General features: G+C 40.3%; 1 protein-coding gene across 1 annotated transcript in view; it reads left to right on the top strand.

Annotated features, from left to right (window-relative positions):
- plce1 (phospholipase C, epsilon 1) overlaps positions 1–12,490 on the top strand; it is a gene marked incomplete at its 5' end in the record, with an annotated part of 96,718 nt that overhangs the window by 27,692 nt on the left and 56,536 nt on the right. The window contains 2 exons of the mRNA XM_080021285.1: positions 10,898–11,136; positions 11,633–11,775. Coding sequence (XP_079877411.1) covers positions 10,898–11,136; positions 11,633–11,775 — 382 coding nt within the window. The remainder of the gene's footprint in view (positions 1–10,897; positions 11,137–11,632; positions 11,776–12,490) is intronic.

Here is a 12,490-nt window from a genome sequence, read left to right as displayed (position 1 = left end):
CGTTTTGGGAAAACAAAACAAATCCCATTTTATAATTCTTAAGACTCGGAAAACGCTCACACGATTATTAACTTTTACATATAATGTGTTCAGTGTTCTCCTCCGCTTATCCGTCTCTCCCTGCATCCGTTCCTCATCTTGCTTCACTTGACCCGAGATAGATGTTCAATGATTTAAAGAGGTAAAAAATATATAGATTATTGGTCATTGAATGATTATAATAGGAGCTTGTAGGTGCTTGATAAAATGCCTATGTCTGTGTACGGACGTTGAGATTTGAGACGTTGAGCCTGTTTCTCTGCAAAAGGGCATGATTGTGTTCTGCAAGTCAGAGTCTGGACTGTGTCACTGTGTGTGTGTGTGTGTGTGTGTGTGTGTGTGTGTGTGTGTGTGTGTGTGTGTGTGTGTGTGTGTGTGTGTGTGTGTGTGTGTGTGTGTGTGTGTGTGTGTGTGTGTGTGTGTGTGTGCGCGCGCGTATGCGTGTGTGTGCGCGCGCGCCAAACGGATCCAGTGGCACTGAGTTTCATGATGATGCATTTATGTGTGTGTACGTATACATACATATAGCCCAGGAACATTGTAGCTTCCTTATCTGTGTGTATGTACTTGCACATATTTTGCACGTGTGTGTGCGCTAACCGCATGTCAATTTCCTGTTTTAGCGTTTTTCATTTTGCTGCAGCAAATTGGGTTGGTTTGAACGATTTTAGGCCTCGTTGGGTAAAGAAAGACTGCACACTCTCTCTCTCTCTCTCTCTCTCTCTCTCTCTCTCTCTCTCTCTCTCTCTCTCTCTCTCTCTCTGCAATACAATGCAATAACATTTGAGACCATTTGGATCGTTTTTTTAAATTTTACAACATATTTCTTAATATATCCTAATAAGTTTTTATTTGTATAATGATATTTACACTATATTTTTTATTTTACCTTGTTGCACAGTGCTTTGAGTTCTGAGAAAGGCACTATAAAAATAAAATGCACTATTATTATTATTATTATTATTATTATTATTATTACTAGTTACACTGTACAGGTGTGTAAATACATGGAAACACTACACCCTTCCCGTTCTATTCACATATTTAAACAATCTATTACTTATTAATGATGAATGTGATGATGGTCATTAATAATTTGCTTCCGAATACTTTTACTAAAATACTTACATTTGAGTAGTTTGAGGATAGGTGAAAGCAACCGGACATTCTTAATGGAAAAGTGGTCGGGAAGGCCAATGCGCTGGTCGTCGTATTGGGGGACAATTTGAATTTGTGATAGTATTTAGCCTTTTTTTTTTTTTTTTTTTTTTTTTTATCTTTATTGCCGTGACTGTAAAACTGAATGATTGAACAACGGCCGCTAAGGCTTTTATGGGCCGTGAGGTGGCAGCTGAGATTTGTTTGGCTGGGTTGTCATGGTGATTTGAACTCTTGCTGTCAACGTCAAATTTCCTCCGCAGGACAAAAAAGATTAGAATGAATTGACCTTGGTAAGAGCTGACGGTTAAAATAATGAGTTTAGAGCCTTTTAACCATGTATACAGGAAATAGACCCTTGATTACCCGTGTCACTCAGATGCCAAGGCAAAATTGGCAACTTTACCGAAAAATGGTCAGGTCCCAAAAGGTTTTTATGCCTATTTTTAATAGATGGTATTTTTCAATGTTTTCTTATTTGAGGATGTATTGGGAAAATATTGCAATAGAATAAAAACCCAATTTTATAAATGTAAATGTATTTTTTTATTAAAAAATGTGAAACGGGAAAAAGGATTATGCATTTGATTTGTTACATTTCATATTTGTGTCCCACCACAGCAAAACTCGCCATCTCGCGCATTTCTAAAATCGCCAGGAGCAGCCAAATAAGTTGAGATTTTTCCAGTTTCGTGTTCCTTTGTTCGTTTTTTTTTTATCTCTCAATGTATTTTCAAAAACGAGTTTGATTTATATTTATATATATTATTTATATTATTTTATATATTTATTTAAGTAATTTCCCCCTGGGATTATTGAAGTATTTCTGATTCTGATAAATTGTAGAAAAATGTTAAACCGTGGAGTTAAATATTCCGCATAGATTCGTCCAGGTGAAGATCATTCCTCCATATTCCATGTGATGTGATGTCACAATGTGAAACCGTTTTGATGGAATTCAACCTTTAAATCGTACTACTCTTTCACACACGGAGCCGCTGTTGTGAAACGCCAAGAAGAAGAACCCTTCGCGTCACAAACCTACGTCACTTCCGTAAACAGAGAGTTAAAGCGCAGAACGGGGGTGGTTCGGTCTCACTTGTGTGTGAAAACTTTCTTCTCCGTATCGCTATGGATTACGTGATGCGGGTGGAGGAAGCTCTGAATCATATTTCGGATCTTAATCTGACCAGTGTGATAGATCCATGTCAGTGTTAGCAGCGCGTACTGGACTTCATTTTCTGCCATGATCGTCAGTTCTCCCACGGCGACGTGGAGGACGACAGCGACGCGGAACCTGCTACGACTCCGCACTTTGAGAACATTTCAAACGGCGGATTTCAAACTTAATGTGACGATGAATCGCAATATTCTCAAGAACCACCGGAGGAGACCGACGATACGTCCGCTGTTGTTACAACGGGAGAAGTCGATGACGTGACAAAGTCCATTGAGGTTGGTGACAGATTTTCAGATTTCAGATTTTCTGAGACTCATATTATTGAGACTCTACATTTTGTTGTGTTGTCCCTACTTTTAAACTCCAAAATAATTCCACTTTTATAAATCGTGTTTATTCTTATTGTTAAATAAAAGCTTTTTTTTTTTTTAAAGCAAAAATAGTTGTTCGTGATTGGCCCATTCAGCAGTATGTTAATTAGCCATGAGCTTTGTTTGTCCGCCAAGGCCATTTGCATTGTGGGAGCTGAATGAACCTGGTGAGGGTAAAACTTTGGAGGTGATTATCTCAGAAACACTCTTGTCATTAACAAGTCACAGCTTTAAAAATATTTGCTTCATTTGCACAAGTGACACCTGGTCTGAAAGCTCTGATTCTCCACTTTCAACTGATGCAACAAAAACAAAATCCCGAAAACCGCCAAATGAACCTATAGTACGCGGTGGGTCACATTTATATATATTTATAAAGATTTTGATAAAAAAAATAAACAAAAAAATCAGCAAACTGAGATTTCTTAACCTCGCTCACAAATCGCTTTTCAGAATAGCCATTTTAGGAGTTAACGTGTTTCTTTTCTTTTTCCCCACAATTGTTGCACGATCGTTTCCTGTAAAGACTCAAGATTGATGAATGAAACCAGAGAAAATATTTATCTCTTGACAAGGTATTTAATTCTTGTCTTTCTTCCAAACTCTGTCACTCTCTCCGGACCGCCCCCCCAACACACACACACACACACACACACACACACACACACACACACGAGCATCAGGGACAGCTGGTCTATGTTGTGCCATGTGACCGCTGCTTTGAAATGTTCTGTGTGTGTGTGTGTGTGTGTGTGTGTGTGTGTGTGTGTGTGTGTGTGTGTGTGTGTGTGTGTGTGTGTGTGTGTGTGTGTGTGTGTGTGTGTGTGTGTGTGTGTGTGTGTGTGTGTGTGTAAAAAGCCTTGTATATCATCATCACCATCTGCATCCTGTTTGTTTATTTGAGTTTGAAGGATTGCTGTCGTGTGTGTGTGTGTGTGTGTGTGTGTGTGTGTGTGTGTGTGTGTGTGTGTGTGTGTGTGTGTGTGTGTGTGTGTGTGTGTGTGTGTGTGTGTGTGTGTGTGTGTGTGTGTGTGTGTGTGTGTGTGACTGGGACTCGATGCCTGAAGTATCTAGAGGGTCAGAGACATGAAAGAGAAGAGTGCACATTGACTGGTGAAATCGGGAGGGTGTGTGTGTGTGTGTGCGCCCGCGTACTCACTCCAGTGTGTTTATAAGTGTGTTTTGTGTAAAATTTTAAATAAATAAAATAACGTACTTTATACTTTTCTGATGACATTGGTTCTTATTGGACTTTCTCTCCACTACTTCTACTACAATTGATTTGCATTTGTTATCTTTATTTATGTTTTTTTAATTTATATATTTTTTTATTATTAATATTAATTAAACTTTTTTTTTAATTGATTGTAAGTCTGCTAAAGTGTGTGTGTGTGTGTGTGTCTGTGTGTGTGTGTGTGTGTGTGTGTGTGTGTGTGTGTGTGTGTGTGTGTGTGTGCGCGCGTGTGTGTGCGTGTGTGTGTGTGCGCCCGTGTGTGTGTGTGTGTGTGCGTGCGTGCTTCTCGCAGCGTGCACGCTAACATTCCAGCTTAGAGTTCAGTCGACCCCAGCTTCCCAGAATGAGGCTGTTGCCGGGCAGAGATCAGCTGCCCTCCGCTGGGGGTGAATGGGGAGCGTCCTGGGAAGCGGTGGATTGGCTGCGTTTGGATATTCTTTTTCGGATGTAACTCGAGAGTCATTGTCGTGGAGATATTTCAACGAGCGCCGTTGTTTGCTATTTTTATTTTAACTTCTTGTGGAGGGGACGTGCGTGCTTCATGTTACTGTAGTGGGCTTTGCACAAGGAACCCCTTGGTTGTGTGTTATATAAAACAAATAAAGATGAGTTCAGTATAATATATATACTGTATATATATATATAATATATTTCAGTATATTGTAAAAAAAAACACAAAACAATGGCTGTATGGGTTGCGAAATGTTCTCAGTTGCATGATGAAAATACTATTGGAAGTTTGAGTATTTAAATTATTCTTAACAAAATTCATGGAACTTTTATTTTGAAGATGAGAAGGTGGACAACTTGTGGATTATAAAATAGCATGTGTAACGTGAAGTCATTCATATTTAAGAGCCAATTCATATTTAGATGTGGTTGTTGGTTAAAATGTATTGTAGTTAGAGTTACTTTGAAAATGGATGTTTATTTACGGATGTGTAACTTGTAGACGGTCCCTAACTTGCCATTGAAAAAGCAGCCGCCTCTTTGCACTGCAGGGGGAAGGATATCTGTTCAATATCTGAATGTCAAACTGATTTTTGGTCAGTCAAGCACCGAGCGTAATACTATCTAAAAGACAAAAAGTGTAAACACCTTTTTTGGGATTCTGGGGTCTCCGCAGCTCGTATCTGAAGATGAACGTCAGCCGTGAAATTGTGTTGGAACTTGAGCGATCCTGGTTCAATTCCAATATCCCTTGAATTTTATAACATCATTTGATCAGATCCATTTCTTCATCCTTTATTTGACAGACTTAATTTTGGTGGAAAAGAAGAGATGAGATAAATCTTCTTTTGAATCATGTTTATAATAAAAGCGTTTAAAGTGGAAATCCGTAGCATTATTTAGTAAGAAAAAAACAAAACAATCCCATATTTTATAAAAAAACCCTTTTTTTTTTTTTTTTTTTTTTAACTGGCACTTTATTAGAAACAGCCATTGAATGTATGCGCGTTCTGCATGTGCTCCTCTACATGCTGCTTGCATTGTTTGGTGGCGGGGTCCGCCGCGCACAACAGTCAAAGGCAGTCCTTGTGATTTAGCAAAAGCCGTGTAGGTAGTTGTGGTCCGTAAACTGGTGATATGGATGAACACAAAAAAATGACCCCACCCACCCCAAGTGACCATTGATTAATCAGAAGAAGGAACATTTTGGAGAAAAGAAAGGGGGAAAGTGAGTTTTAGAGCAAAGACGAATGTAAACACCGGATCCCTGACCCGTTGCAGTTTCGAAAGGAATTCCGTAGCGGTAATCCAGCCATCACAGACAGTCTGGTGGATTACCACTTTAATTCATTGAATGTATTCTCATTAATCTTCCGCGGTACTCCAGGCCGTTTGATTGGCAGCATTGTAACTCAACCGGCAACTTGTAGCGTGTGGCGGCGGCGCTGACTCACGCCGCCCTAATTCAACCTGACGGGACTTTAAAATCCCTTAAGCATTTAGTGGATCCGCAACGGGAAACATGAGATCCATGTCTGTGGCGGCGGCCGAATTCCATTCCGGCGGTGATTTGGTTCCCGCTGAAGATCGGCTGGAGCGTTACTCACCGTGCAGGCTGGAGATCAGATGAGCGAGGGGCTCCTCCAGATAAACCGTGAAGCGCCGCTGCCTTAAAAAGGAGACGTTGGGATCTCTTGTATTCCAATCAAAATCTGATGGTAATCAAATGTATACATTCCTTGAAAGAGTTACATCTCAGTTATAGCTTGTATACACTACAGCACTTTCGCTCGGGTTTTTGAGGGTTTCCCGGACAAATTTTTCAAGAGAATCATGAGGACGTCTCTTTGTTGTTGTTTGGTTTGAGATGGTCAGAAACTCTCAGTCTGGGACTAGCCTGCGAGTAGTCTAAGACTAGTCTCTAGTCTGTAACTAGTGTCTAGTCTGGGACTCATCTCTAGTCTGGGACTAGTATCAGACGAGTCTAGAACTAGTCTCTCGTCTAGGACTAGTCTCTAGTCTGTGACTAGTCTCTTGACCACGACTAGTCTCTAGTCTGGGACTAGTCTAGGACAAGTCTTGAGGCTGCGACAAGTCTCTTGACTGCGAGTCGTCTCTAGACTGACTATTCTCTTGACTGTGACTACTCTCTTGTCTGGGACTAGTTCTAGGACTAGTGTGAAGACTGTGACAAGTCTCTAGGCTGCAAGTCGTCTCTTGGCTGCAAGTTGTCTCTAGACTGTGACTAGTCTCTGGACTGTGACTAGTCTCTGGACTGTGACTAGTCTCTGGACTGTGACTAGTCTCTGGACTGTGACTAGTCTCTGGACTACGACTAGTCTCTGGACTACGACATGTCTCGGGTCTGGAACTAGTCTGTGTAGTCTGGAACTCTTGTCTCTTGTGAGAGTATGGGGTTGGTTTGATATTATCTTAAATCTTGGCTCCTACGTTGTGCGCTGGAATCCCGAGATGTCTGACCCCTGTGATCACCGTCCTACTAAATCCTGTAGTGTGTGTACTACTGGGAAACAAGTCTTTAGATGTGTGATGCTGCTTTAGAAAGTCTTTTGGTGTATCCCTGCCAAACTGACTCAGGCTGACTTTCATTTAAAGAAACGTTATAAAGAGTTTTGATATTTTGTCCCATATTGGCTCATATTATTGGAGTTAGTGATTAGTGACGGTCTTTGAGTGCAAATATTGTAGGTTATTATATATATATATATAATGTGCTATACAAATAAAGGTTATTATTATTATTACCTACCATGGGTTTAACACCAGATCCTGTGTAATATTGTATGTATGTGTGCATGTATGGGAGGGTAGGTGTTGTTATCGCTATTTAAAAATGATTATTATTTTGTTCTCAGCTTTCATATTAGATTTGTCATTATTTTGGTCTTATATGAAGTTATATAACTTATCATTTTATATCAAATGAATGATATGAAATCTCCTTGGGTCTGTGGGATAGTCCATCCTACCAGAGCTATATTCTTCTTTAATTTTTAACAATATTTAGTTTTGCCGGTGGAAGTTTCCTCCAAAATGAATCAAAACGAACCGAGCTGAAGGAGGAATGTTCTGGAAAGAAGAGGATCATGGGTAATCTGGTGTAATCCCCGAATCAAGTGAATTTATTCAGCTTGAAGGAACCTCTCTCTGGTCGCTGCGATGTGATGGATATTCTCAGGACGACGATCTCCACTTTGTTATTGTGAAGATGCGACCTTTTAAAAAAAAACCTTCAGGAGATCTGGAAAAACTCTCTAATTAGGATTGTTCTTTGCAAAGGGATTTTTTTGGGGGTTGTCTAATTTGGGTGTTTGTATGCGGGGAGGGGAACCTGGGCTATTTTGCAGACAAAATATATATATATTTTTTTTAATCGATAAAATAGAAAGATTGGTGATGTACAATCAACTTAAAGATAACTATAAAACAATAAAGCTCAATTAACATGACAACAATGATAATACAATTGTCCTAAAGGAACAATAAGTAATAAAAGACTGGCAGTGAAAATAAACAACAACAATTAGGGCCATAAACAGTAAACCTACAAATTTTCAATAAACATAAAAAATATTAAAATAAAAATAAACACTAAAAACAGGAAGAAATATCTTCTCTATATGATAAATAATCTTTAGCTGCGTTTCCGCCCAAAATAGAACTTTTAGTCCCAGGAACTTTTTCCCCAGGATCGAAAAGGTTCCTACAGCCCGGAAAGACCCGCAAACATCACGCAAATGTTTCATACGTCGGCTGACGTATAAAAAAAGTGACGGCGATAAAAGTGGAGTAACATTTTGGTTTTCTTTCCTCATCCATTTTATTCTTCTGTCCTTGTATTTCCTGTCAAAAAATGTGTTTGCACAATCCAGATATTATTATCACGTTTGAAACATATTGAAAAACGTGAGTTCACACGGGGAATCGAACCGGGTCTATTGTGTAGGAGGGCACTATACGCACCATACATCAGCTGGTGTGTGTGTGTGTGTGTGTGTGTGTGTGTGTGTGTGTGTGTGTGTGTGACACTTGAGACTATCTCTCGTTCCTTCCTCCCCTTTCCCCCTCTCTCCTCCCTTCTTCTTCTTTCTCTCGCCCCTTCTCTCTGTCTTCCCCTTTCTCATCTCTCTACCCTGTCCCTCGTCTCTCTCTCTCTCTATCTATCTCTCTCTCTGAACGTGCTGCCTGCTCCATCGCTCTTCCCTCGGTGCAGTCTAGATCTGACAACAGCCAGGACCCACACCCATCCCTCTGAGACCACACTTATCCCGTGTGTGTGTGTGTGTGTGTGTGTGTGTGTGTGTGTGTGTGTGTGTGTGTGTGTGTGTGTGTGTGTGTGTGTGTGTGTGTGTGTGTGTGTGTGTGTGTGTGTGTGTGTGTGTGTGTGTGTGTGTGTGTTCAACTGCCTATGCCTCCTTGATTCAAACAGAATATGAAGTGGACTGAACCAGAGTAGAAGCCACTATTAGGGGTCCAGCTCGCAGACCCCAAATAATTGCTCGGGAAAATTATTATTAATAATTATTAATATTAACTATTATTATTATTTGAAGTAGTAGCGGTATTATTATTATTCATAATCATAAACTATGACTGGTAATAACGTCATACTGTCATATGAAAATAAATTAGGTTCAATGGGGAAAAATCAAAACATTAAAGATGATACGAGAAGCCATTTTGAATTCAGTTATGTGCTGTTTTCTTTTAAAAACAGTCAAATGAGTCAAAAAGGGCTTCCTTGGTCCAGGGTTTGTGAAATGTGGGAGAGTGCGAGATTAGGCGTCAAGGATCCTCAACTGTGGATTTAGACCAAATTTAAGAATCAATACATTTAAAAGGAGTTATGTATGAGGCAGACAGAAAAATAGAATTGTGGAGGTGAAAATATAGTTTCTAAAAAATACTCAGAGTAGATTCTCTGGAAAAGAGTAGATGTTCCAGTTACCCCACCTCTGCTTTTAAAAGGCATCTTTTCAAATTGCTCCTGAGACGGAAGACGGGAAAGAAAAGAATTCGACAAAGACCTCTGATCCTGTTCAGTGTTATACATAAAACCTGGAAACACAGGGAAAAAAATGGAAACGCACCAGAAGCAACGTGTTCTGCTCTACTGAATGGAAGGAATACATTTTTCAAGGTTGAGTTTTCTTTTATTCCGTTTTTTACCATTGAAACGGTCAATGTGACTTTGTGTGCGTGGGTGGATGTGGTTTAAACCTCAACTATCACACTCTCACTAAATCGCAGTATCCAGGCTATACCCAGCAGGAATCCTTTTTTATTATTAATCATTCTTTATTGTAGTCTGCACTGGTTTTGCTTTTCATTACGCTGTGTGTTGTATTTTTAACTGGGATGAAGAAGGGGTGTAAGAGAGTAGCTGACGCGTGTACACACGGTGTTATTGTTTTTCCCTTCAATAAGGAAATGGATCGCGCTGTTTTCCGCTACCTCGATTCCCATTCACGCTTAAAAATAATAATAATAATAAAAAAAACATGCCTGATTAAAAAGGACACCATGGACATAAAGAGGCAGAGGGACAGGTGCTCGGGCACCCCCACCCCCCTCTGCACGTGCCTGTATGGGTGGACAGATGGATGGATGGTTGGATGGATAGATCAATGGATAGATAGATATGGCTTAGGCTTAGGCAAAACCCTAACCAGTGACACAGTAGCTCACTTAAATCAATTTGGTAAAAGTAATAAAATACTAAAAGTCAAAAAAATAATAATAGATTGAGGAAAATTGCCATAAACCGAAGAATTAGCTAAAAATTTGCAATATACAATGAACCTAAAAATGAACTAGAAGATAGAAACATTTGACCTAATAATAAACAATATACAAAAAAACGAAACATTTCCAGAAAGCAATAAAAACAAACCCAAAATAAAATACATACAAACAACAACATTTTGGCAATACACAATTAACCTGAATAAAAAATATTCCAATAACCTACAGTAATACTTTACTATGGAGAACGTAGTGCTCTGCTGCAGCTTCTCACTGTGCTTCACTGCAGTGCAATGGGGAAAAATCTCAAGCCTTAAATAAAACAAAAACCTTCAAATCTCCTCACCGAAAGCAGGGAACGCACATTATTGGTCACATGTGTCTTAGTACATTCTTTAAACATGTTTTAATAATCATATTTTATTTAAAACTACTTTTTGCACATGGTACATCCAAAGTGTGCTCCAGCAGGTTGCCAGGAGAAAGCGACACAACTTCCTGTTTTTAGTCTCTGAGGTTAAAGCACGGATGTCGCCAAAACAGCTGATTTGCGGGAGTACGAAAGAGACGATAAAACCATGAAAAACCTGATAAAATGCACCGCTTGCGACCATTTTTTCCCTTTCAGTATAACATATAAAGACTGTCTGACTCTGATGTGACATTTTGGAGCTCACCCCTGAATCTCTTCTCCACCAGGTGATAGACTGCATTCGGAGCGTGGAGGAACTCAACCTGCTCCACTCCTCCAAGAAGCTCCTCCTCTCCTCCCCTGGATGTGCGTGTCTGAGGGGGGCCTCCAGGCCACCACCGCCCCCCAGCCTCCCAGGATCCAGCCCCGTCCCAAGATCCAGCCTCGTCCCAGGATCCAGCTCCAACTCCATCCCTTCTGGGACCGGGCACGATCTAAATCCTGGGGACTGTATTCATTCGTATAGGTTAGTAGTGGTCCTAGTCTCTGGCTGTGACAAATATATACATATAGAATTTATACCAAGTATAGTTATTCAAAAAATAACAATATATAATTATTTACAATATTATATGATATGATAATATATAAAATAACAATTGAAAAATGAAAAATAATAAAATGATAATTAAATTTTTTGTTATCTTTTCAGAAAAAATGTTTTACATTCTTTCGCCGTGAATTCAAAAACAACTTAAAATCTAAAAATGATTCGGGCGGGAAACATGTTTCAGGGGAATAACGGAGGCACCTGTTATTCGACTAACGTGAATAAAAATCTGAATATGTAATCCGCATACCTCCTGCATTGGAACGGCTCCATGAAAACATTGAAAATAAATCCATGTACAAAATGGCTCTTCCAGTTCTGAAGCCATGACCACTAGATGGTCAACGGTTCTGAATGAATGAATGAATGAATTCCTCCTCTGAATAACCCTGGTTTCCTGCGGTTCCTCCAGGCTGTACCGTGCTGTGGGCCAGAGGAGCTCCCTGTGCTCCCTGCTTTCTGGAGCACTGCTGGAGGCCACCGCTGCCCTCGGTGCCCGCTCGTCCCCACCCTGCCCCGGGGGTCCGGGCTCCAGTGGGCTCATCATGCTGAAAGGTAGGGGGCCACTTTTACCGGGTGGGTAGCCATTTGAGGAAATATATGTATATAAATGTATGGACCCTGTATTTCGAGTGAGATGTTTCTTCTTTTTCCATTGACTTCCATTCGGTCAGAGGTTTTCTGATTCCCCCTCTAGTGGCCCTTGCTGAACTGCAGTGTAAAGCATTTCCGTATTGACCTCAACACCCATCAATGGTGGTTGCTGCTTGGTTCTGCCTGAAATCTTCAGGCTCGTCACATCATAATGAACCTTTGCCATGTGAGCCCGTCTCAGGCCCTTACAACATTCAGACGTGTGGAACCTTTATAACAAGGAAGGTCCTTAAACAGGCACTGAAGCCCATTCGCAGGAAATTTAAAGGCTATTTTTGTTTTTATTCCAGGGTACTTCTGTAATCGTTCACCTCCTGTAATCCCAAATGACCTACTTCCCTATTTTCCTCCAAACAAGGCAACTACCCCTCCAAATACAGTATAACCCCGATTATCCCCCCTAATGGGACAATCACTTTCAAAAGTCACAAGACCCCCATGATTGGGGTAAGGGTTAGAAGAAGCAAGATTAGATATTGAGACCCTCAAGTGTGTTGACTTTATATTTCTCGTGAGAAGTTCCTTCCTTTTCCATTGACTTCTGCTGACAGCTACAGTCGTGGTTATTACATGAACGGCAGGTTAAATCGCTTCCATATTGCCTTCAACACCCGAC

Source organism: Zeus faber (assembly GCF_960531495.2).
Source record: "Zeus faber genome assembly, chromosome: 20".
NCBI classification, from domain to species: Eukaryota; Metazoa; Chordata; class Actinopteri; order Zeiformes; family Zeidae; genus Zeus; species Zeus faber.
This window is presented reverse-complemented; position numbering and strand designations above follow the sequence as displayed.